The 25397-nt window shown below is 39.3% G+C and overlaps 1 protein-coding gene across 2 annotated transcripts in view; it reads left to right on the top strand.

Moving 5' to 3' along the window:
* The first annotated feature begins 1764 nt into the window (after positions 1–1764).
* TESK2 (testis associated actin remodelling kinase 2) overlaps positions 1765–25397 on the top strand; it is a 111504-nt gene continuing 87871 nt past the window's right edge. For both annotated transcript variants that reach the window (XM_057541849.1, XM_057541844.1), the window contains exon 1: positions 1765–2072. In XM_057541849.1, the coding sequence (XP_057397832.1) occupies positions 1851–2072 (222 nt within the window). In that variant the 5' untranslated portion in view covers positions 1765–1850. The remainder of the gene's footprint in view (positions 2073–25397) is intronic.

Below are 25397 nucleotides of genomic sequence, written 5' to 3'. Positions count from 1 at the left end.
CACCCTCTCCATCATTTATTGTTTGTAGATTTTTTGATGATGGCCATTCTGACTGGTGTGAGGTGATATCTCATTGTAGTTTTGATTTGCGTTTCTCTAATAATTAGCAGTGTTGAGCGTCTTTTCATGTGCCTGTTGGCCATCAGTGTGTCTTCTTTGGAGAAATATCTATTTAGGTCTTCTGCCCATTTTTTGATTGGGTTTGTTTTTTTGATATTGAACTGCATGATATGTTTGTAAATTTTGGAGATCAGTTGCATCATTTGCAAATATTTTCTCCCATTTTGTGGGTGGTCTTTTTGTTTTGTTTATGGCGTCCTTTGCTATGCAAAAGCTTTTGAGTTTAATTAGGTCCCAGTTGTTTATTTTTGTTTTTATTTCCATTACTCTAGGAGACAGATCAAAAAAGATATTGCGATTTATGTGAAAGAGTGTTCTGCCTGTATTCTCCTCTAACAGTTTTTTTTTTTAATATTTGTTTGTTTGTTTGTTTAGGCTGTGTCAGGTCTTAGTTGGGGCATGTGGGAACTTTAGTTGCAGCATACGGACTTCTTAGTTGCGGCATGCACGCGGGATCTAGTCTATTCAGGGATATGTCTATTCAGGGATTGAACCTGGGCCCCCTGCATTGGGAGCATGGAGTCTTACCCACTGGAGCACCAGGGAAGTCCCCTCTAAGAGTTTTATAGATGCTGGGAAAACTGGACAACTACATGTAAAAAAAAATTAAATTAGAACATCTTTTTAAACACCATACACAAAAATAAACTTAAAATGGATTAAAGGGACTTCCCTGGTGGTCCAGTGGTAAAGAATCCACCTTACAATGAAGGGGGCGCGGGTTCGATCCCTGGTCAGGGAACTAGGATCCCACATGCTGCGGGACAACTAAGCCCCGCACGCCACAACTACTGAGCTCGTGCCTCAACTAGAGAAGAGAAAACCCACATGCCACAACTAGAGAGAAGCCTGAGCGCTGCAATGAAAGATCCCGCATGCCTCAATGAAGATTCCGCATGCCACAACTAAGACCTGACACAGCCAAAAATAAATAAATAAATAATAAGTAAATCTTTTAAAAAAATGGATTAAAGACCTAAGTATAATTGATTCTTGTGGAAAAAGTAGATGTAAGGGGAGACAGGCTAAAAGAAAAAGTGGGCCTTTGTGTTTATTCTTAGGTACCAGATGGGATGGAGCCTTCTGTAGTCACTTCTGCTGGACTGGGTTGTTTAATCAAGAGTGGAATTTTAAATTGCTTTTGGATATAGTTTTCTTCTTTTAAAATTATACAATTTTATAGTATAAAATATTTGTCATCCTTGTTTTATATATTTGGACTTAATGACTTTTCAAATGAAGAGAAAATTATATGAGGCTGTGAAGGGCATTGGCAGGAGCACAGGCTTTTGAATCAGACAATCTGGCATGTTAACTTTATCTGTACCATTTGGTGACTGTATGATTGCTTGACCTCTCTGTGAAATGAACATAATAATCCTTATATCATGGATTATTTGAGAATCAAATGACATGACATATGCATAACTCTTACAGTATATTTCCTAGATAATAGGTACTCAACGAATAATAGATATATCACCGCTTTTTGAAGGTAAAAGCATAAAGTGTTTTTTAGATCTGAAAATCAGGAGCTAGAATATGAAAGAGAAAATATTTTTACATTGATAGTGTACTGTTGCCTGTATTTATTATTCATTAATGGTTTTAATGAAATATCATTTTAATCTCTTATTTAGTGACAAGCCAGAAGAGAAGTAAAACTCAACAGAAATTTACTATGTGTGGAATTCATTCCTAAAAGAAGAAAAAAAGTGATTATTGAGACTATGGATCGGAGCAAACGGAATTCAATTGCAGGATTTCCTCCACGTGTGGAGCGTCTTGAAGATTTTGAAGGAGGTGGTGGAGGGGATGGGAGCATGACCCAGGTGGGAAGAGTTTGGCCCTCTTCATATCGAGCTCTTATAAGTGCCTTTTCCAGACTGACGCGTTTAGATGACTTCACCTGTGAAAAAATAGGGTCTGGCTTCTTCTCTGAAGTGTTCAAGGTGAGTGATGCATCAGTTTTTCTCATATTGTCTTGTTGATGGTCAGTTTCACTGCAGAGTTGACAGTTGTGTTTAATTAAGACGTAGGCTTTGCCTTGTCAGGGTGCTATGGATCTTGAGCAGTGTTACAAACTGTCCTCTTGAGCTATCTATTAACTTGTAAGATATTTTATTTATTTTAATTATAAAAATACTACATGCTGATCAAAAATTAAAATAATATAGGAGCCTCTTCCACTCCCCCAGAATTCTTCATCATCCCAAATGGAAACTTTGTACCTATTAAAAAATAACTCCCTCCACTACCCTTAGCCCCAGTTAATGTCTGTTCTTACCTTCTGTCTCTATGAATATGTCTATTCTAGGTATCTCATATTAATGGAATTATACAATATTTGTCCTTTTATGCCTGGCTTATTTCACTTAGCATAATATCCTCAAGATTCATCCATGTTGAAGCATATATCAGAATTTCATTTCTTTGGAATTCTCTGGCAGTCCAGTGATTAGGACTTGGTGCTGTCACTGCCGGGGCTCTGGTTTGATCCCTGGTCCGGGAACTAAGATCCTGCAAGCCACACGGCAAGGCAAAAAAAAAAAAAAAAGAATTTCATTTCTTTTTATGTCTGAATAATATCCCATTGTATGTATATACCACATTTTCTTTATCCGTTCACCTGCTGATGGACATTTGGGTTGTTTCCTCCTTTTGATTATTGTAAATAATGCTGCTATGAACACTGATGAACAAGTAACTGAGTCCCTGCTTTCAGTTCTTTTGGGTATTTACCTATAAGTGAAACTGATGGGTCATATAGTAATTCTGTGTTTAGCTTTTTAAAGAAATTGTGGTAAAATACACATAACAAAATTCACTATCTTAACCATTTTTAAGTGTACAGTTTTAAGTATATTCACATTGTTGTGCAACCAATCTTCAGAACTTTTTCATCTTGCAAAACTGAAACTCTGTACCTACTAAATAATTCTTCCCTTCCCTCTCCCCGCAGCTCCTGGCAACAACCATTCTACTTTCTGTTTCTATGAGTTTGACTACTCTAGATACCCTATATAAATGAAATCATGTAGTTTTTGTCTTTTTGTGATTACCTTATTTCACTTAGTCTCTGTTTTACTTTTTAAGGAACCACCATAATATTTTCTGTAGAGTTGTACCATTTTACATTCCCACCAGCAACGTACAGTGGTTCTCATTTCTCCATATTCTTACTAACACTTGTTCGTTCTTTCTTTCTTTCTTTCTTTCTTCCTGATATTAGCAATTCTGGTGGGTATGGAGTGATATCTCATGTGGCTTTTTTTTTTTTTTTAAAGGGAGTGAATTTTTTTTTTAATTAATTAATTTATTTTTATATTTATTTTTGGCTGTGTTGGGTCTTCGTTTCTGTGCAAGGGCTTTCTCTAGTTGTGGCAAGCAGGGGCTACTCTTCATCGCGGTGCGCGGGCCTCTCACTATTGCGGCCTCTCGTTGCGGAGCACAGGCTCCAGACGCGCAGGCTTGGTAGTTGTGGCTCACGGGCCTAGTTGCTCCGCAGCATGTGGGATCTTCCCAGACCAGGGCTCGAACCTGTGTCTCCTGCATTGGCAGGCAGATTCTCAACCACTGCGCCACCAGGGAAGCCCTCTCGTGTGGCTATTTTTTTTTTTTAATTTATTTCTTTTATTTCTTTTTATTTTTAGCTGTGTTGGGTCTTCGTTGCTGCACGCGGGCTTCCTCTAGTTGCGGCAAGTGGGGCTACTCTTCGTTGTGGTGCACAGGCTTCTCATTGCAGTGGCTTCTCTTGTTTTGGAGCATAGGCTCTAGGCGCTCAGGCTTCAGTAGTTGTGGCACACGGGCTCAGTAGTTGTGGATCGCGGGCTCTAGAGCGCAGGCTCAGTAGCTGTGGCTCACGGGCTTAGTTGCTCCGTGGCATGTGGGATCTTCCCAGACCAGGGCTCGAACCTGTGTCCCCTGCATTGGCAGGCAGATTCTTAACCACTGCGCCACCAGGGAAGTCCCTCTCATGTGGCTTTGATTTGCATTTCTCTAATGACTAGTGATGTTGAGCATCTTTGCATTGGCCTTTTGTGTATCTTCTTTGGAAAAATATCTATTCAAGTCTTTTGTCCATTTTTGAGTTCGATTTTATTTATATGTAAGGGTCATATCCTTTATCAGATATATGATTTGAAAATATTTTCTCCTATTCTGTGGGTTGTCTTTTTACTCTCTTATAGTGTCCTTTGATGCACACAAGTTTTTAATTCTGATTATGTCTAGTTTACCTATTTTTTCTTTTGTTGCCTGTGCTTTTGGTGTCATGCCCCAAAATAACTTCCAAATCCAATATCATTATTATCCCCAGTGGTTTCTTCTAAGAGTTTTTTAGTTTTAGCTCTTACATTTATGTCTTTGATCCATTTAAGTTAATTTTTGTATGTGGTGAAAAGAAAGGTCTAACTTCATTCATTCAATGGTGCTGAGTTTTCCCAGCACCATTTGTTGAAAAAAACTGTTCTTTCCCCATTGAATGGTCTTGGTACCCTGTTGAAAATCAATTGATCATATGTGCCAGTGTTGATAATGCTTTTATTTTATTTTATTTAAAAAAATATTTATTTAGGGACTTCCCTGGTGGCACAGTGGTTAAGAATCCGCCTGCCAATGCAGGGGACATGGGTTCGATTCCTGGTCCGGGAAGATCCCACATGCCACAGAGCAACTAAGCTCGTGTACCACAACTACTGAGCCTGCGCTCTAGAGCCTGCGAGCCACAACTACTGAGCCCATGTGCCACAACTACTGAAGCCCACACACCTAGAGCCCGTGCTCTGCAACAAGAGAAGCCATCGCAATGAAAAGCCTGTGCACCACAACGAAGAGTAGCCCCCGCTCGCCGCAACGAGAGAAAAGCCCACGCACACAACGAAGACCCAATGCAGCCAAAAATAAAATAGATAAAAAATAAAATAAATAAATTTATTAAAAAAAAAAAGTCATTGCCATACCCAAGGTCATCTAGGTTTTCTTTTGTGTTATCTTCTAGGAGTTTTACAGTTTTGCATTTTATATTTAGGTCTGTGATCCATTTTGAGTTAATTTTTCTGAAGGTGTAAAGTCTATGTCTAGATTCATTTTTTTGCATGTGAATCTCTAGTTCTTCCAGCCCCATTTCCTGAAAAGACTATTTTTGCTCCGTTTTATTGCCTTTGCTTCTTTGTCAAAGATCAGTTGAGTCTATTTATGTGGATTTCTAGGCTCTCTATTCTATTCCATTCATCTGTTTGTTTATTCTTTCATCAGTACAACAAAGTCTTGATTACTGTAGCTTTATAATATGTATTGAGGTCAAGTATTTGTTCTTCTTTAACACTGAGTTGGCTATTCTGGGTTTTTTGCCTCTCTATGTACACTTTAGAATCAGTTTGTTGATATGTACAAGATAACTTGCTGGGATTTTGGGATTGCATTGAGTCTATAGATTAAATGGGGAAAAACTGACATTTTGACAATATTGAGTCTTATCCATGAACATGGAATACCTCTCCATGTATGTAGTTCTTCTTTGTTATCTTTCATCAGAGTTTTGTAGTTTTCTTCATACAGATCTTATACATATTTTGTTAGATTTACACCTAAATATTTTATTTTGGGGGTTGCTAATGTAAATAGTAATTTGTAATTTTAAATTCTACTTATGCATCGCTGGTATATAGGAATGTAATTGGGCTTTTTTGTACTAACCTTGTATCTTGCAATCTTACTATAATTGCTTATTAGTTTCAGGAGGTTTTTAAAAAACTAATTAATTAATTAATTTATTTGGCTGCCTCAGGTCTTAGTTGTGGCATGTGGGATCTTTGTTGTGGCATGTGGAATCTTTCATTGCAGCACACAGGCTTCTCTCTAGTTGTGGTGCTCAGGCTCCAGAGAACACAGGCTCAGTAGTTGTGGTGCATGGGCTTAGGTGTCCCACGGCATGTGGAATCTTAGTTCCCTGACCAGGGATCGAACCTGTGTCCCCTGCATTGGAAGGTGGATTCTTAACCACTGGACCACAGGGAAGTCCCTATGTGCTGTCATCATTTCTAGTGTAATTTGGTTTGATTTCCTTTTTTTTTTTTAAACATCTTTATTGGAGTGTAATTGCTTTGCAATGGTATGTTACTTTCTGCTTTATAACAAAGTGAATCAGCTATACATATACGTATATCCCCATATCTCCTCCCTCTTGTGTCTCCTTCCCACCTGATTTCCTTTTTAATCTAAGAATTATATAAAATGAGATTTTAAAATTTCCACACAGTAAGTTTTCTTTTGGTAATTGTTTGATATTTAATTTCTAATTTTAGTGCATCATGATCCGAGAAAATGGCTTATATGAAGTCTGGCTTTGGAGTATAATTTAGATTTTGTTTTGGTGTAATGCATGATCAGATTTTTTTGAATGCTGCAAATGTGTTTGAAACAAATATGAATTTCTATTTGCTTGCATAAAGTTCTATATACCTCTGTTAGATTAAGCTTTTGTATTGTGTTATTCAGATGTTATATGGCCTTCTTTATTTTAGTCTAATCTATTTCTTTGAAAAAGTTCTATTAATAGTTCCTAATGTGTTTATAGATTTCTCCTTGTATTTCTCTCAGCGTGTTATTTATTTACAGGCCATTTTGTGAAGTAGATATTAATAGAAATTCATGATTATTATTGGATTGTATGCTATAGATGGATTGTATACTTTATAAATGCTAGTTTTTTATTTTTATCCCACCTTATGCTTTTAGCTTTGATTTCTACTTTATCTGATATCAATATTGTGTACCTTCTTCCTCACTGTATGCATTTGTCTGTTGTTTTGGTTATTATTTCCCAGTATGTCTTTTTCCATCTCTATTTTTATTCTGTCTGTGATAGTACATTTTTTTTTAAACAATTTAAATTTATTTATGGCTGTGTTGGGTCTTCGTTTCTGTGCGAGGGCTTTCTCTAGTTGCGGCAAGCGGGGGCCACTCTTCATCGCGGTGCGCGGGCCTCTCACCATCGCGGCCCCTCCCATTGCGGGGCACAGGCTCCAGACGCGCAGGCTCAGCAGTTGTGGCTCACAGGCCCAGTTGCTCTGTGGCATGTGGGATCTTCCCAGACCAGGGCTCGAACCCATGTCCCCTGCATTGGCAGGCAGATTCTCAACCACTGCGCCACCAGGGAAGCCCTGGCAGGTGAATTCTTAACCACTGCGCCACCAGGGAAGTCCCAGGGATTTTTTTTTTTTTAATTTCTTTTTATCTCTGTGCACTGCTGTATCCTCAGTGCCTAGAATTCTATTTGGTACATAGTACCCATTTTTCTACAAGGTTATTTTTCTTGTATCTTACTGATTTGTGGGACTCCTTTATATCTGTGCTATGAATTATAGATATTTTCCAAGATTGTAGTGCTTTTTAAGCTAGTTTTTAACAATTTTTCAATGTAGAAATAGTTCATTTTGTTTTTTACTGTCATGACTTCTGTTTCTTTTATTATTTAGAAAGGCTGTCTGCACTCCTTTGTTATAAATAACATAATTTTTTTCTAATCACTTTTATGGTATTACTACTTATGTTTAAATATTTGATCCATCTTTTATTTTTTAAGATGTGTACTCAGTTCTGCCAGCAACATTTAGTGTATATCAATATTTAATATTTTTCTCACTGATTGGAAATGACACCTTTATTCTATACTGAATTTTCATAAGTAGTTTGGTCTCTTTCTAGACTTTATTCTATTGCATTGAACTGTCTATTCATATACCAGCATTGCAGCTTTATTTTAATATCTGGTTAGTCTAGTTCTCCATCATTATTATTCCTTTTCAGAATTTTCTTGGCATTTCTTCCTTATTTTTAATGTGAGTTTTAGAATGAGTTTGCCAGTTTCTAAAAATATACTATTGCCATTTTTATTGAGATTTGAGTAAATTTATAGATTAATTTACAGAGAATTTTATCTTTATGATATTGAGTCTTTTTATATAAGCACATGGCATGCCTTTTCATCTGTTCAAGTATTTTGTGTCCCTTTGTAGACATTAAAAAGTTAAAAAAAGGGCTTCCCTGGTGGCGCAGTGGTTAAGAATCCGCCTGCCAATGCAGGGGACACGGGTTTGAGCCCTGGTCCAGGAAGATCCTGCATGCTGCGGAGCAACTAAGCCCGTGCGCCACAACTCCTGAGCCTGTGCTCTAGGGCTCGTGAGCCACATCTACTGAGACTGCAAGCCACAACTACTGAAGCCCGCGTGCCTAGAGCCCCTGGTCTGCAACAAGAGAAGCCACCGCAATGAGAAGCCTGTACACAGCAACAAAGAGTAGCCCCCGCTCACCGCAACTAGAGAAAGCCCACGCGCAGCAATGAAGACCCAACACAGCCAAAAATAAATAAATAAAATAAACAAATTTATATACAAAAAAAAAAAAGTTAAAAAAATCTTCCACATTTCTTGTGATGTTTAGTATTAGTTTTTTCTTTTTTCTGTTGCAGTTGTAATTGGGAACTCTACTTCCATTATATCTTCTGTTTGTTGTTTGCATATGAGGACTATTAATTTTTTACATATTAATTTTTGGTGCATCTAGTATGCTGAGTTTTTTAATGTTTGCAATAGATTTTCAGTTGATTCACTTTGATTTTCCAGACATACAGTCATATCTGTGAAGATAAATTTATTTCCCATTTTTATATCTCACTTATCTTTTTCTCAATAAATTGCATTGATTAATACTTCCTAAAATGTTAAATAATAGTGATATTTGACATCTTTGTGTTGTTCCTGACTTTAATGGGAATACTTGTAGTGTTTCCTAATTAAACATGATATGGTTTGGGGGCTGAAGTAGATATCTCTTTTTCTATTGGATCTTCAAAATCTTAACATAAAATCTCCTGTTTTGTGAATAATTATTTTTATGCAGTATGGATGTGGAATTTTTACCGTATGTCTTTTCAAAGCCTGTAGTATGATTGTTAATTTTATGTGTCAACTTGACTGGGTCGGGGGTGCCTAGATATATGGTCAAATTTTATTCTGGGTGTGTCTGTGAGAGAAAGTTTTGGATAAGATTATCATTTGAATCGGTAGCCTGAGTAAAGCAGATTGCCCTCCCTAATGTGGGTTGCCCTCATCCAATCATTTGAAGGCCCAAGTAGAACAAAAAGGCTGACCTTCCTATGATTAGAGGGAACTCCTCCCTGACTACTTTAGCTGGGATATCCGTATTTTCCTGCCTTTGGATTGGAACTGAAATATTGGCTCTTCTTGGGCCTTGAGCCTGCCAGCTTTTGGACTGGAACTTACACCATCAGCTCTCCTGGTTCTCAGGCCTTCAGACTCAGACTGAAATTACCAGTGGCTTTCCTGGGTCTCCAGCTTACTGACTGGAGCTCTTGAGACTTCTCAGTCTATAACTGTGTGAGCCAGTTCCTTATAATAAATCTCTCTGTCTCTGTATATATCCTGTTGGTTCTGTTTCTCTGAAGAACTCTGATACATATGGTGATACATGTATTTTTCTCTTTTGCTCTCTTAGTAAAGTGAATTATATTAGTAGGTAGCCTAATAGTGAGTTATCTTTGCATTCCTGGTGTATTATTCTTTAATGAGTTGCTAACTTCTTTTTTTTTTTCTTTAATTATTTTATTTATTTATTTTTGGCTGCGTTGGGTCTTTGCTGCTGTGCGTGGGCCCTCTCTAGCTGCAGCGAGCGGGGCCTCTCCTTGCCACGGTGCACGGGCCTCTCACTGCAGTGGCCTCTGCCGTTGCGGAGCAGTGGCTCCAGGTGCGTGGGCTTCAGCAGTTGTGGCACACAGGCTCTAGAGCACAGGCTCAGTAGTTGTGGAGCACGGGCTTAGTTGCTCCGCAGCATGTGGGATCTTCCTGGACCAGGGATCGAACCTGTGTCCCCTGCATTGGCAGGTAGATTCTTATCCACTGCGCCACCAGGGAAGCCCCAGTGTGTTTATTTTAAAGGTTCATGATGAATTTAGCTAGTTTGCTCTCTTAGGAAATAATTAAGACTGATGAACTAGGGCAGTGGTTCTCAACTGGGGTCAGTTTTGCCCTCCTAAGAGATATTTTGCAATGTCTGGAGATATTTTTGGTTGTCACAACTGGGCAGGGGGTGCTACTGGCATCTAGTGGGTAGAGGCCAGTGATGCCATTAACATTCTACAATGCACAGGATAGCCCTCCACAACAAAGAATTGTCTGGCCCAAAATGTTAACAGTGCTGAGGTTATAAATCCCTGGCCTAAAAGCACTAAAAAGATGAAAGTATAACATCTGTTACTGAATTTAGGAAAAATATACTTTTAGAAACAAAACAGTTTGGATTTACATTTAAAACCATTTGTGAGCTTCAAAGAGTTTCCTTTGATTGTTAATCTTTTCTTTTTCACGTTTTTAAAAACTATAAAACAGATTAGGATAATTTCATTGTTTCTAGGAAAATGACTTAGAATATTTTGGATGTTAGTGAAACCTATTTAGGGAAGAACTGAGGTATGTGTAAGAAGAGATGACATGAGTGTTTGTGTGTACATTTGTAAAGTAAGAGAAAAGAATGTAAAACCAAATGGCACAATGGCCCTAATCTCTTACCTTCTGGTAAGTGGAAAATATATTCAGCTGTAGTGTAGCAGTGGCTGACAACCTGTTCAGTGTTTTAAATTAAGAGTGCTTCTGGTAGGATACAGTAGAAGCCTCTTAATTTCTTTTTTTAAAAAATTAATTAATTAATTTCTTTATTTTTTTGGCTGTGTTGGGTCTTTGTTTCTACGCGTGGGCTTTCTTTTTGGTTGCGGCGAGTGGGGGCTACTCTTAGTTGCAGTGTGCGGGCTCTCATTGTGGTGGCTTCTCTTGTGGAGCATGGGCTCTAGGCGTGCGGGCTTCGGTAGTTGTGGCACACGGGCTTCAGTAGTTGTGGCTCGCGGGCTCTAGAGCATAGGCTCAGTAGTTGTGGCGCACGGGCTTTGTTGCTCCGCGGCATGTTGGGATCTTCCCGGGCCAGGGCTCGAACCCGTGTCCCCTGCATTGGCAGGCGGATTCTCAACCACTGCGCCACCAGGGAAGCCCTTAATTTCTTTTTATACTAGTCCTTGTTTTGTTTGGGAATATAATTGGAAGGAAGATTTCTAGGAAGATGACTTTTCCAGTCTCTTGAGATAACTAAAGTACCCCATGAGATACTAAAACACAGAATTATTTTAGTATGTATTGTGAAACCTATAAAACCTGGAATCCCATTCTAGAACAAAGTATCAATGTGATTTCTTTTCTTTTTAATAAGAGCTTTACTGAGAGATAATTCATATACCGTGAAATTCTCCTTTTTTAAATACATAATTCAGTGGTTTTTAGTATATTTACAAGGTTGTACATCCCTCACCACTGTCTAATTTAAAAATATTTTTATCATCCTAAACAGAAATCCTGTACTTATTAATAGTCACTGCCCATTCCTGCCTTCCCCCATCTCCAGGCAACCACTAGTATTCTACTTCATGTCTCTATAGACTTGCTTCTTCTGGACATTTCATATAAATGGAATCATACAATATGTGACCCTTATGACTGACTTCTTTTACTCAGCATAATGTTTTTAACATTGATCCATGTTACAGCATGTATCACTATTTCAGTCCTTTTTATGGCCCAGTAATATTACAAGGTATGGATAATACCACATTTTGTTTATATAGTCATTTGTTGATAGATATTTGGATTGTTCCCATCTTTTGGTTATTGTGAATAGTGCAGCTGTGAATATTTGTGTACAAGTATTTGTTTGAGTACTTGTTTTCAGTTATTTTGAGTATATACCTAGAAGTGGAATTACTGGGTCATATAGTAATTTCATTGTACTTTTTGAGGTACTACCAGACTATTCTCCACTGTGGCTGTTTCATTTTACATTCCTACCAGCAATGTATAAGGGTTCCAGTTTCTGTAAAACTCACTAACATTTGTTATTCTATCTCTTTATTATTTAAAAAATTTTTTATTATTATAACTACCCTAGTGCATGTGAAGTAGTATCTCGTGGGTTTTTTTTTTAGATAATAATTGATTTACAATATTATATTAGTTTCAGGTATACAACATAGTGATTCAAAAGTTTTATAGGTTATACTCCATGTATAGTTATTATAAAAATTGACTATATTCCCTGTGCTGTACAATATATCCTTGTAACTTATTTTTATACATAGTGGGTTGTACCTCTTAATCTCCTACCCCTATATTGCCCCTTTCCCTTTCCCTTTCTCCATTGGTAACCACTAGTTTGTTCTCTATATCTGTGTTTGTTTCTTTTTTTTTTTTTTTTGTTTTTTTTTTTGTTTTTTTTTTGTTTTTTTTTTGTTTTTTTATACTGCAGGTTCTTATTAGGCATCAGTTTTATACACATCAGTGTATACATGTCAATCCCAATCGCCCAATTCAGCACATCACCATCCCCACCTCATCGCAGTTTTCCCCCCTTGTTGTCCATATGTCCATTCTCTACATCTGTGTCTCAACTTCTGCCCTGCAAACTGGCTCATCTGTACCATTTTTCTATGTTCCACATACATGCATTAACATACGATATTTGTTTTTCTCTTTCTGACTTACTTCACTCTGTATGACAGTCTCTAGATCCATCCACTTCTCAACAAATGACTCAATTTCGTTCCTTTTTATGGCTGAATAATATTCCATCGTATATATGTACCACAACTTCTTTATCCATTCGTCTGTTGATGGGCATTTAGGTTGCTTCCATGACCTGGCTATTGTAAATAGTGCTGCAATGAACATTCGGGTGCACGTGTCTTTTTGAATTACGGTTTTCTCTGGGTATATGCCCAGTAGTGGGATTGCTGGGTCATATGGTAATTCTATTTTTAGTTTTTTAAGGAACCTCCATATTGTTCTCCATAGTGGCTGTATCAATTTACATTCCCACCAACAGTGCAAGAGGGTTCCCTTTTCTCCACACCCTCTCCAGCATTTGTTGTTTGTAGATTTTCTGATGATGCCCATTCTAACAGGAGTGAGGTGATACCTCATTGTAGTTTTGATTTGCATTTCTCTAATAATTAGTGATGTTGAGCATCTTTTCATGTGCTTCGTGGCCGTCTGTATGTCTTCTTTGGAGAAATGTCTATTTAGGTCTTCTGCCCATTTTTGGATTGGGGTGTTTGTTTCTTTGATATTGAGCTGAATGAGCTGTTTATATATTTTGGAGATTAATCCTTTGTCCGTTGATTCATTTGCAAATATTTTCTCCCATTCTGAGGGTTGTCTTTTCGTCTTGTTTATGGTTTCCTTTGCTGTGCAAAAGCTTTGAAGTTTCATTAGGTCCCACTTGTTTATTTTTGTTTTTATTTCCATTACTCTAGGAGGTGGATCGAAAAAGATCTTGCTGTGATTTATGTCAAAGAGTGTTCTTCCTATGTTTTCCTCTAAGAGTTTTATAGTGTCCAGTCTTATATTTAGGTCTCTAATCCATTTTGAGTTTATTTTTGTGTATGGTGTTAGGGAGTATTCTAATTTCATTCTTTTACATGTGGCTGTCCAGTTTTCCCAGCACCACTTATTGAAGAGACTGTCTTTTCTCCATTGTATATCTTTGCCTCCTTTGTCATAGATTAGTTGACCATAGGTGCGTGGGTTAATCTCTGGGCTTTCTATCTTGTTCCATTGATCTATGTTTCTGTTTTTGTGCCAGTACCATATTGTCTTGATTACTGTAGCTTTGTAGTATAGTCTGAAGTCAGGGAGTCTGATTCCTCCAGCTCCATTTTTTTGCCTCAAGACTGCTTTGGCTATTCGGGGTCTTTTGTGTCTCCATACAAATTTTAAGATGATTTGTTCTAGCTCCGTAAAAAATGCCATTGGTAATTTGATAGGGATTGCATTGAATCTGTAGATTGCTTTGGGTAGTATACTCATTTTCACAATGTTGATTCTTCCAATCCAAGAACATGGTATATCTCTCCATCTGTTGGTATCATCTTTAATTTCTTTCATCAGTGTCTTATAGTTTTCTGCATACAGGTCTTTTGCCTCCCTAGGTAGGTTTATTCCTAGGTATTTTATTCTTTTTGTTGCAATGGTAAATGGGAGTGTTTCCATAATTTCTCTTTCAGATTTTTCATCATTAGTGTATAGGAATGCAAGAGATTTCTGTGCATTAATTTTGTAACCTGCAACTTTACCATATTCATTAATTAGCTCTAGCAGTTTTCTGGTGGCAGTTTTAGGATTCTCTATGTATAGTATCATGTCATCCGCAAACAGTGACAGTTTTACTTCTTCTTTTCCAATTTGTATTCCTTTTATTTCTTTTTCTTCTCTGATTGCCGTGGCTAGGACTTCCAGAACTATGTTGAATAATAGTGGTGAGAGTGGACATCCTTGTCTCGTTCCTGATCTTAGAGGAAATGCTTTCAGTTTTTCACCATTGAGAATGATGTTTGCTGTGGGTTTGTCATATATGGCCTTTATTATGTTGAGGTAGGTTCCCTCTATGCCCACTTTCTGGAGAGTTTTTATCAGAAATGGGTGTTGAATTTTGTCAAAAGCTTTTTCTGCATCTATTGAGATGATCATATGGTTTTTATTCTTCAATTTGTTAATATGGTGTATCACATTGATTGATTTGCGTATATTGAAGAATCCTTGCATCCCTGGGATAAATCCCACTTGATCGTGGTGTATGATCCTTTTAATGTGTTGTTGGATTCTGTTTGCTAGTATTTTGTTGAGGATTTTTGCATCTATATTCATCAGTGATATTGGTCTGTAATTTTCTTTTTTTGTAGTGTCTTTGTCTGGTTTTGGTATCAGGGTGATTGTGGCCTCATAGAATGAGTTTGGGAGAGTTCCTTCCTCTGCAATTTTTTGGAAGAGTTTGAGAAGGATGGGTGTTAGCTCTTCTCTAAATGTTTGATAGAATTCACCTGTGAAGCCATCTGGTCCTGGACTTTTGTTTGTTGGAAGATTTTTAATCACAGTTTCAATTTCATTACTTGTGATTGGTCTGTTGATATTTTCTGTTTCTTCCTGATTCAGTCTTGGAAGGTTATACCTTTCTAAGAATTTGTCCATTTCTTCCAGGTTGTCCATTTTATTGGCATAAAGTTGCTTGTAGTAGTCTCTTAGGATGTTTTGTATTTCTGCAGTGTCTGTTGTAACTTCTCCTTTTTCATTTCTGATTTTATTGATTTGAGTCCTCTCCCTCTTTTTCTTGATGAGTCTGGCTAATGGCTTATCAATTTTGTTTATCTTCTCAAAGAACCAACTTTTAGTTTTATTGATCTTTGCTATTGTTTTCTTTGTTTCTATTTCATTTATTTCTGCTCTGATCTTTATGATTTCTTTCCTTCTGCTAACTTTGGGTTTTGTTTGTTCTTCTTTCTCTAGTTTCTTTAGGTGTAAAGTTAGATTGTTTACTTGAGATTTTTCTTGTTTCTTTAGGTAGGCTTGTATAGCTATAAACTTCCCTCTTAGAACCGCTTTTGCTGCATCCCATAGGTTTTGGGTCGTCGTGTTTTCATTGTCATTTGTCTCTAGGTATTTTTTTATTTCCTGTTTGATTCCTTCAGTGATCTCTTGGTTATTTAGTAACGTATTGTTTAGCCTCCATGTGTTTGTCTTTTTTACGTTTTTTTCCCTGTGATTCATTTCTAATCTCATAGCGTTGTGGTCAGAAAAGATGCTTGATATGATTTCAATTTTCTTAAATTTACTGAGGCTTGATTTGTGACCCAAGATGTGATCTATCCTGGAGAATGTTCCGTGTGCACTTGAGAAGAACGTGTAATCTGCCGTTTTTGGATGGAATGTCCTATATATATCAATTAAATCTATCTGGTCTATTGTGTCATTTAAAGCTTCTGTTTCCTTATTTATTTTCATTTTGGATGATCTGTCCATTGGTGTAAGTGAGGTGTTAAAGTCCCCCACTATTATTGTGTTACTGTCGATTTCCTCTTTTATAGCTGTTAGCAGTTGCCTTATGTATTGAGGTGCTCCTATGTTGGGTGCATATATATTTATAATTGTTATATCTTCTTCTTGGATTGCTCCCTGGATCATTATGTAGTGTCCTTCCTTGTCTCTTGTAACATTCTTTATTTTAAAGTCTATTTTATCTGATATGAGTATAGCTACTCCAGCTTTCTTTTGATTTCCATTTGCATGGAATATCTTTTTCCATCCCCTCACTTTCAGTCTGTATGTGTCCCTAGGTCTGAAGTGGGTCTCTTGTAGACAGCATACATATGGGTCTTGTTTTTGTATCCATTCAGCCAGTCTATGTCTTTTGGTTGGGGCATTTAATCCATTCACGTTTAAGGTAATTATCGATATGTATGTTCCTATGACCATTTTCTTAATTGTTTTGGGTTTGTTTTTGTAGGTCCTTTTCTTCTCTTGTGTTTCCCACTTAGAGAAGTTCCTTTAGCATTTGTTGTAGAGCTGGTTTGGTGGTGCTGAATTCTCTTAGCTTTTGCTTGTCTGTAAAGCTTTTGATTTCTCCATCAAATCTAAATGAGATCCTTGCTGGGTAGAGTAATCTTGGTTGTAGGTTCTTCCCTTTCATCACTTTAAGTATTTCATGCCACTCCCTTCTGGCTTGCAGAGTTTCTGCTGAGAAATCAGCTGTTAACCTTATGGGGGTTCCCTTGTATGTTATTTGTCGTTTTTCCCTTGCTGCTTTCAATAATTTTTCTTTGTCTTTAATTTTTGCCACTTTGATTACTATGTGTCTCGGCGTGTTTCTCCTTGGGTTTATTCTGTATGGGACTCTCTGCGCTTCCTGGACTTGGGTGGCTATTTCCTTTCCCATGTTAGGGAAGTTTTCGATTATAATCTCTTCAAATATTTTCTCTGGTCCTTTCTCTCTCTCTTCTCCTTCTGGGACCCCTATAATGCGAATGTTGTTGCGTTTAATGTTGTCCCAGAGGTCTCTTAGGCTGTCTTCATTTCTTTTTAGTCTTTTTTCTTTAGTCTGTTCCGCAGCAGTGAATTCCACCATTCTGTCTTCCAGGTCACTTATCCGTTCTTCTGCCTCAGTTATTCTGCTATTGATTCCTTCTAGTGTAGTTTTCATTTCAGTTATTGTATTGGTCATCTCTGTTTGTTTGTTCTTTAATTCTTCTAGGTCTTTGTTAATCATTTCTTGCATCTTCTCAATCTTTGCCTCCATTCTTATTCCGAGGTCCTGGATCATCTTCACCATCATTATTCTGAATTCTTTTTCTGGAAGGTTGCCTATCTCCACTTCATTTAGTTGTTTTTCTGGGGTTTTTTCTTGTTCCTTCATCTGGTACATAGCCCTCTGCCTTTTCATCTTCTCTGTCTTTCTGTAACTGTGGTTTTTGGTCCACAGGCTGCAGGATTGTAGTTTTTCTTGCTTCTGTTGTCTGCCCTCTGGTGGTTGAGGCTATCTAAGAGGCTTGATGGGAGGCTCTGGTGGTAGGTAGAGCTGACTGTTGCTGTGGTGGTCAGAGCTCAGTAAAACCTTAATCCACTTGACTGTTGATGGGTGGGGCTGGGTTCCCTCCCTGTTGCTGTGGCGATCAGAGCCCAGTAAAACCTTAATCCACTTGACTGTTGATGGGTGGGGCTGGGTTCCCTCCCTGTTGGTTGTTTTGCCTGAGGCAACCCAACACTGGAGCCTACCCGTGCTCTTTGGTGGGGTTAATGGCAGACTCTGGGAGGGCTCACGCCAAGGAGAACTTCCCAGGACCTCTGCTGCCAGTGTCCTTATCCCCACGGTGAAACAGAGCCACCACTCGCCTCTGCAGGAGACCCCCCAACACCAGCAGGTACGTCTGGTTCAGTCTCCCCCAGGGTCACTGCTCCTTCCCCTGGGTCCCGATGCACACATTACTTTGTGTGTGCCCTCCAAGAGTGGGGTCTCTGTTTCCCCCAGTCCTGTCACAGTCCTGCAATCAATTCCCACTAGACTTCAAAGTCTGATTCTCTAGGAATTCCTCCTCCCTTTGCCGGACCCCCAGGTTGGGAAGCCTGAGGTGGGGCTCAGAACCTTCACTCCAGTGGGTGGACTTCTGTGGTATAAGTGTTCGCCAGTCTGTGAGTCACCCACCCAGCAGTTATGGGATTTGATTTTACTCTGATTGCGCCCCTCCTACCGTCTCACTGTGGCTTCTCCTCTTTCCTTGGACGTGGGGTGTCCTCCTTGGTGAAGTCCAGGGTCTTCCTGTCAATGATTGTCCAGCAGCCAGTTGTGATTCTGGTGCTCTCGCAAGAGGGAGTGAGAGCACGTCCTTCTACTCCGCCATCTTGGTTAATCTCTGTTTCTTTTTTGTTATATTCACTAATTTTATTTTTTTTAGATTCCACATACAAGTGATAACACATAGTATTTGTCTTTTTCTGTCTGACTTATTTCACTAAGCGTGATATCCTCCAGGTTTATCCATGTTGTTGCAAATGGTAAATTTCATTGTTTTTTATGGATGAGTAGTAATCCATTGTATATGTATATATACCACATCTTCTTTATCCATTTGTCTGTTGATGGACACTTAGGTTGCTTCCATATCTTGGCTATTGTAAATAATGCTGCTATGAACATGGGAGTGCATGTATTCTTTCGAATTAGTGTTATCCTTTTCTTCAGATATATACCCAGGAGTGGAATTGCTGGATCTCATAGTAGTTCTATTTTTAGTTTTTTGAGGAACCTCCATGCTGTTTTCCACAGTGGCTGTACCAGTTTACATTCCTTCCAACAGCATACAGGGTTCCCTTTTCTCTTTTTCCTCGCCAACACTTGTTATTTGTGATCTTTTTGGTGACAGCCATTCTGACAAGTGTGAGGTGATATGTCTTTGTGGTTTTAATTTTCACTTCCCTGATGGTCAGTGATGTTGAGCATCTTTTCATGTGCCTGTTGGCCACATTATGTCTTCTTTGGAAAAATGTCTATTCAGGTTTTCTGTCCATTTTTAAATTGGGTATTTGTTTTTTTGATGTTGAGTTGTATGAGCTGTTTACAAATGTTGTATATTAACCCCTTATCAGTCATGTCATCTGCAAATATTTTCTCATTCAGTAGGTTGTCTTTTTTTTTTTTGGCTGTGTTGGAGGTCTTCGTTGCTGCATGCAGCCTTTCTGTAGTTGCGGCGAGCAGAGGCTACTCTTCATTGTGTGCAGGCTTCTCATTGCAGTGGCTTCTCTTTGTTGTGGAGCACAGGCTTTAAGCGTGTGGGCTTCAGCAGTTGTGGCACGTGGGCTCAGTAGTTGTGGCTCATGGGCTCTAGAGCGCAGGCTCAGTAGTTGTGGCACATGGGCCCAGTTGCTCCACGGCATGTGGTATCTTCCCAGCACAGGGCTTGAACCCGTGTCCCCTGTATTGGCAGACAGATTCTTAACCACTGTGCCACCAGGGAAATCCCTTCCCTGTTTATCTATTTTATATATAGTAGTTTGTATCTGCTAATCCCAAACTCCTAATTTATCTCTCCCCACTAAGTGAAGTGACTTCCTTCACTTAGTATGATAATCTCTAGGTTCATCCATGTTGCTGCAAATGGCATAATTTTATTCCTTTTTATGGCTGAATAGTATTCCATTGTGTTTGTGTGTGTGTGTGTGTGTGTGTGTGTATGTGTGTACATATATATACCACATCTTCTTTATCCATTCATCTGTTGATGGACATTTAGGTTGCTTCCATGTCTTGGCTATTGTAAAATGGTGCTGCTATGAACATTGGGGTGTATGTATCTTTTCGAATTAGAGTTTTCTCCATATATATGCTCAGGAGTGGGACTGCAGGATCATATGGCAACTCTATTTTTGTTTTTTTAAGGAACCCCCATACTGTTTTCCTTAGTGGCTGTAACAATTTACATTCCCACCCACAATGTAGGAGGGTTCCCTTTTCTCCATGCTCTCTCCAGCATTTGTTATTTGTAGACTTTTGGATGATGGCCATTCTGACTGGTGTGAGTTGATAACTCATTGTAGTTTTGATTTGCATTTCTGTAATAATTAGCGATGTTGAGCATCTTTTCATATGCCTATTGGTCATCTATATGTCTTCTTTGGAGGAATGTCTGTTTAGGTCTTCTGCCCATTTTCTGATTGGGTTGTTTGTGTTTTTGTCATTGAGTTGTGTGAGCTGTTTGTATATTTTGGAAATTAAGCCCTTGTTGGTAGCATTGTTTGCAAATATTTTCTCCCAGTCCATAGGTTGTCTTTTTGTTTTGTTTATGGTTTCCTTTGCTGTGCAAAAGCTTTTACATTTGATTAGGCCCCATTTGTTTATTTTTGCTTTTATTTCTATCACCTTGGGAGACTGACTTAAGAAAACATTGGTATGATTTATGTCAGAGAATGTTTTGCATATGTTCTCTTCTAGTAGTTTTATGGTATCATGTTTTTTTTTTTTTTTTTTTTTTTAAGGATTTTCTTTTTAATTAATTAATTAATTAATTTTTGTCTGTATCGGGTCTTCGGTTCGTGCGAGGGCCCTCTCCAGCCGCGGCAAGCGGGGGCCACTCCCCATCGCGGCGCGGGGACCGCTCCCCATCGCGGCGCGCGGGCCTCTCTCCATCGCGGCCCCTCCCGCCGCGGGACACAGGCTCCAGACGCGCAGGCCCAGCAACCGTGGCTCACGGGCCCAGCCGCTCCGCGGCACGCGGGATCCTCCCAGACCAGGGCTCGAACCCGTGTCCCCCGCATTAGCAGGCAGACTCTCAACCACTGCGCCACCAGGGAAGCCCGGTATCATGTTTTATATTTAAGTCTGTAAGCTATTTTGAGTTTATTTTTGTGTATGGTGTGAGGAAGTGTTCTAATTTTATTGATTTACCTGCGGCTGTCCAGCTTTCCCAATACTACTTGCTGAAGAGACTGTCTTTTCTCCATTGTATATTCTTCCCTCTTTTTTTTTTTTTAATTTGGCCAGGCCCACAGCTTGTGGGATCTTAGTTCCCCCACCAGGGATTGAACACGGGCCCTGGCAGTGAAAGCGCCCGAGTCCTAACCACTGGACCACCAGGGAATTCCCTATTCTTCCCTCCTTTGACAAATATTAATTGACCATAGGTGTGAGAGAAATAAACCCATTATTTCTCTGCTCTCTATTCTGTTCTGTTGATCCATATGTCTGTTTTTGTGCCTTTGCCGATTTTCTTTTTTTTTTTTTTAAGGAATTTAGCAATTTAAAAAAAAAATTTTTTTTTTAATTTAATTTAATTTAGTTTTATTTATTTATTTATGGCTGTGTTGGGTCTTCGTTTCTGTGCGAGGGCTCTCTCCAATTGTGGCAAGTGGGGGCCACTCTTCATCGCGGTGCGCGGGCCTCTCACCATCGCGGCCTCTCTCGTTGCGGAGCACAAGCTCCAGACGCGCAGGCTCAGTAATTGTGGCTCACAGGCCTAGTTGCTCCGCGGCATGTGGGATCCTCCCAGACCAGGGCTCGAACCCGTGTCCCCTGCATTGGCAGGCAGACTCTCAACCACTGCGCCATCAGGGAAGCCCTGCCGATTTTCTTTTTAACTTCTTTTGTTTTTGGCCATGCCATGCGGCACTCGGGATCTTAGTTCCCTGACCAGGGATTGAACCCATGCCCCCTGTAGTGGAAGCATGGCATCCTAACCACTGGACCGCCAGGGAATTCCCTGCCCCCTTTTTTTTTTTAAAGAGAACTTTATTTATTTATTTATTATTTTTTGGCTGCGTTGGGTCTTCGTTGCTGCGCACGGGCTTTCTCTAGTTGTGGCAAGTGAGGGCTACTCTTCATTGCGGTGCGTGGGCTTCTCATTGCAGTGGCTTCTCTTGTTGCAGAGCACGGGCTCTAGGTGCGCAGGCTTCAGTAGTTGCAGCACATGGGCTCCATAGTTGTGTCTCATGGGCTCTAGAGCGCAGGCTCAGTAGTTGTGGTGCACAGGCTTAGTTGCTCCGTGGCATGTGAGATCTTCCTGGACCAGGGCTCGAACCCATGTCCCCTGCATTGGCAGGCAGATTCTTAACCACTGTGCCACCAAGGAAGTCCCCTGCCCATTTTTAAGTTGGGTTGTTCTTGTTGAGTTGTAGGAGTTCTTTGTGTAGTGTCCTTTGATGCAGAAAAGTTCTTAATTTTGTTGAGATTCAATTTTTAGTTTTCCTTTTGTTGCCTGTGCTTTTGATGCCATATCCATGAAATTGTTGCCAAATTCAATGTCATGAAGATTTTCCCTAATGTTTTCTTCTAAGAATTCTGTAGTTTTAGCTCTTAAGTTTTGGTGCTGTTGTAAATGGAATTGTCTTCTTTTCTTCTCTTTTCTTTCTCTCTTTCTTTCTTCCTTCCTCCCTCCCTCCTTCCCTACCTTCCTTCCTTCCTGGGTCTTAAAAAAAGGAATTTTTTTTAAAACAAAAGTGACTACAGTGAAAGGGGTTTTAAAAAGAAAACTAAGAAAGTGGTGTTTTGCTTGGGAGGATTCTTATACTCATGCAATGAGGACTCTTTCTTTAACTTCAACAGTGGAAGTGTTGGAAGCATGCAGTGGCTGAGATCAAACTAAGAATGCCAATGTCAGGCCAAAGCCAGCTGGTGTTTTCCAAAGTGACAGAAGGGGATACTGTAGGGAAAAACACAGGCAGAGCTGCAATCTTTTTGCCTCCTCTAGAAGAGAACTTTATGTGCTGTAAGGAGAATGCTCTAGCTACCCTGGGTTCTAAGGGTAAGACTTAGTTTCTAGCAGTTTTTAAGAAATATTTATTTATTTATTTGGCTGCGCCTGGTCTTAGCTGCGGCACGTGGGATCTTCATTGCCACATGCGAGATCTTTAGTTGCAGCATGTAGGCTCTTTTAGTTGCAGTATGCGGGCTCTTAGTTGCGGCATGTGGGATCTAGTTCCCTGTTCAGGGATCGAACCCAGCCCCCGGCATTGGGAGTGTGGAGTCTTAACCATTGGACCACCAGGGAAGTCCCTCTAGCAGTTTTGTTGTTGGGGGAATTGTTTTCTTAATTTCATTTTCAGATTGCTTATTGCTAGTGTAGAAAAATACAATTGATTTTTATGTATTTATCTTGTATCCTGTAACCTGGCTGAACTCTTCTATTAGTTCTAATAGTTTTTGTAGTGTGGATTTTTTTTTTTTTAGAGTTTTCTATATACAAGATCATGTTGCCTGATCAATATGAATCTTGATTGCATAAATGATCTCTTGAGAATCAATCCCCAAACATACATTCCTTTAGAAGATTAATTGAATTTCTTTGGAATCAGCTTTTCTTGTTAACTAATACAGTTAAAATGTGTCTTCTCACATAACAAGAGGTATGGCTCCTTGTTTTTAAGCCCACCATATCAAATACTTTGTCATTTTGGAACCAGATTATATTCTAAAGGTGTTATTGGTAATGATGTCAGTCTTGAGAGAGTGGTACTCATAGTACTGATTTGATCATCCCCCCCAAAGCCTTGTTTGTCTTACTACTCTTGGGGAGATTTTCTCCTCTCTCATATCTGGACCCTTGCAGTCTGAGTTAAATGCCCATATTCTGTGTCTTCACAGAAACCTATGTTACCTTATCATATTCTTTTGAAATCATCTGTTTAAAGTGTCTTGTCGTCCCACTTAGCTTTAAGCTCCATGAGAACAGGGACCATGTCCTATTTACCTTCATTTCTCCAAGATATAGCACTGTGCCTAGAATAGAGTAGGCATTCATTCATCCATCTATCCATCCATTCATTCCTTCAATATATTGTGGTCTTTCTAAATACCAGGCACTGTGCAAAGTGCTGAGATACAGTGATGATTAAAACTTGTTAATCCTGACCTTGTGGAAATTATAATCTAATGGTAAGCAGTTACATTAAGTAATTACAAGGGTAATTGCCACATAAAGGGAAGCATAGTATATTATTTATTGTTGCATAACAAGTTTACCACCAATGCAGTGGTTTAAAAGAACACATATTATTATATCTGCTTCTGTAGTTCAAGAGTCCAGGTATGACTTAGCTGGGTGCCCTGCTTCAGAGTCTCACAAAGCTGAAATCAAGGTGTCAGCTGGGGCAGCCGTTTTACATGAGGCTCAAATGGGGAAGGATCTGCTGCTAAGTCTGCATGGTTGTTGGCAGCATTCAATTCCTGGCATGCTGCTGAATTGAGGGCTTCTGGTCCTTGCTATGTTTCCTTCTCCATATGGCAGCTTGATTCTTCGAAGCCAGCAAACAAGAGAGTCTCCGAGCAAGATGTGGGTAACAGTCTTATGTAACATCATTATATTTAGGTTGCAGTTAATTCTTCTTTAATGTTTTAATTTACATTAAAGTCACTTTTCCCATATTGAATTCGTGAGGAGTAAGTCACTGATCCTGCCCAGGGGCAAGGGGACAGAATCACATAATGGCATGACACCAGGAGGCGGGGATTATAGAGTCCAACCTAGAGTCTGTCGCCACACACAGATTGCAGTGGGGCTACAAAAAAGCCATACGCTTAATTTGAAGAGGGATGATGGTCTTCTTGAAAAAGTGAAGTTTAAGTTGAGACCTGAAGGGTGAGTAGGAACTAGCCAAGTGAAGAAATAGGTTGGAGATGAGCATTTCTAGGAGAAGGAACAGTCTATTCATAGGCCAGTGAATGAAGTCTGAGGTGCAGTTGAGGATTTGAGAGAAGTCTAGAATGGCTAGAGCAGAGGGTCAGTGGGAGATTGGTAAGAGATGTAAGCAGAGGTTTATTGTTGAGGACCTCATCATCTGTAGAGGTCCTAAAAGGTAAGGATTTTGGATTTTATCTTAAGAAACTTGCTTTTATTCAAGGGTGTAATATGTTCTGATGTGCATTATAAAAAATTACTGGCTGCAAATATCAAATGAATTGGAGAGGGTAAGAATAGATTCAGTTTGGCAATGGTCCAGGTGAAAGATGTAATGTGTAACTTGTGGTGGAGGTGTTGTGTGGTGGCAATGGGGGTGGAGAAGAATGAAATGATTTGAAATACTAGACATGCTTTTTAATTTACCAATTTAAGTATGCTTGTAAAAAAAATGGAGAGATATTTAGAAGGTATTATCTGTAGCATTTGGTGAATGATTGGATGTGATGGTGAGAGGAAGGAGGAATCAAAGATGATTTCATGGGACTTCCCTGGTGGCGCAGTGGTTAAGGATCCTCCTGCCAATGCAGGGGACACGTGTTCGAGCCCTGGTCTGGGAAGATCCCACATGCTGCAGAGCAGCTAAGCCCGTGCGTCACAACTACTGAGCCTGCGCTCTAGAGCCCGCAAGCCACAACTACTGAGCCCGCATGCCACAACTACTGAAGCCTGC

Source organism: Balaenoptera acutorostrata, chromosome 1, assembly GCF_949987535.1.
Source record: "Balaenoptera acutorostrata chromosome 1, mBalAcu1.1, whole genome shotgun sequence".
NCBI classification, from domain to species: domain Eukaryota; kingdom Metazoa; phylum Chordata; class Mammalia; order Artiodactyla; family Balaenopteridae; genus Balaenoptera; species Balaenoptera acutorostrata.
Note: the sequence above shows the minus strand (reverse complement) of the source record. Positions and strands in the feature narration are given on the sequence as shown.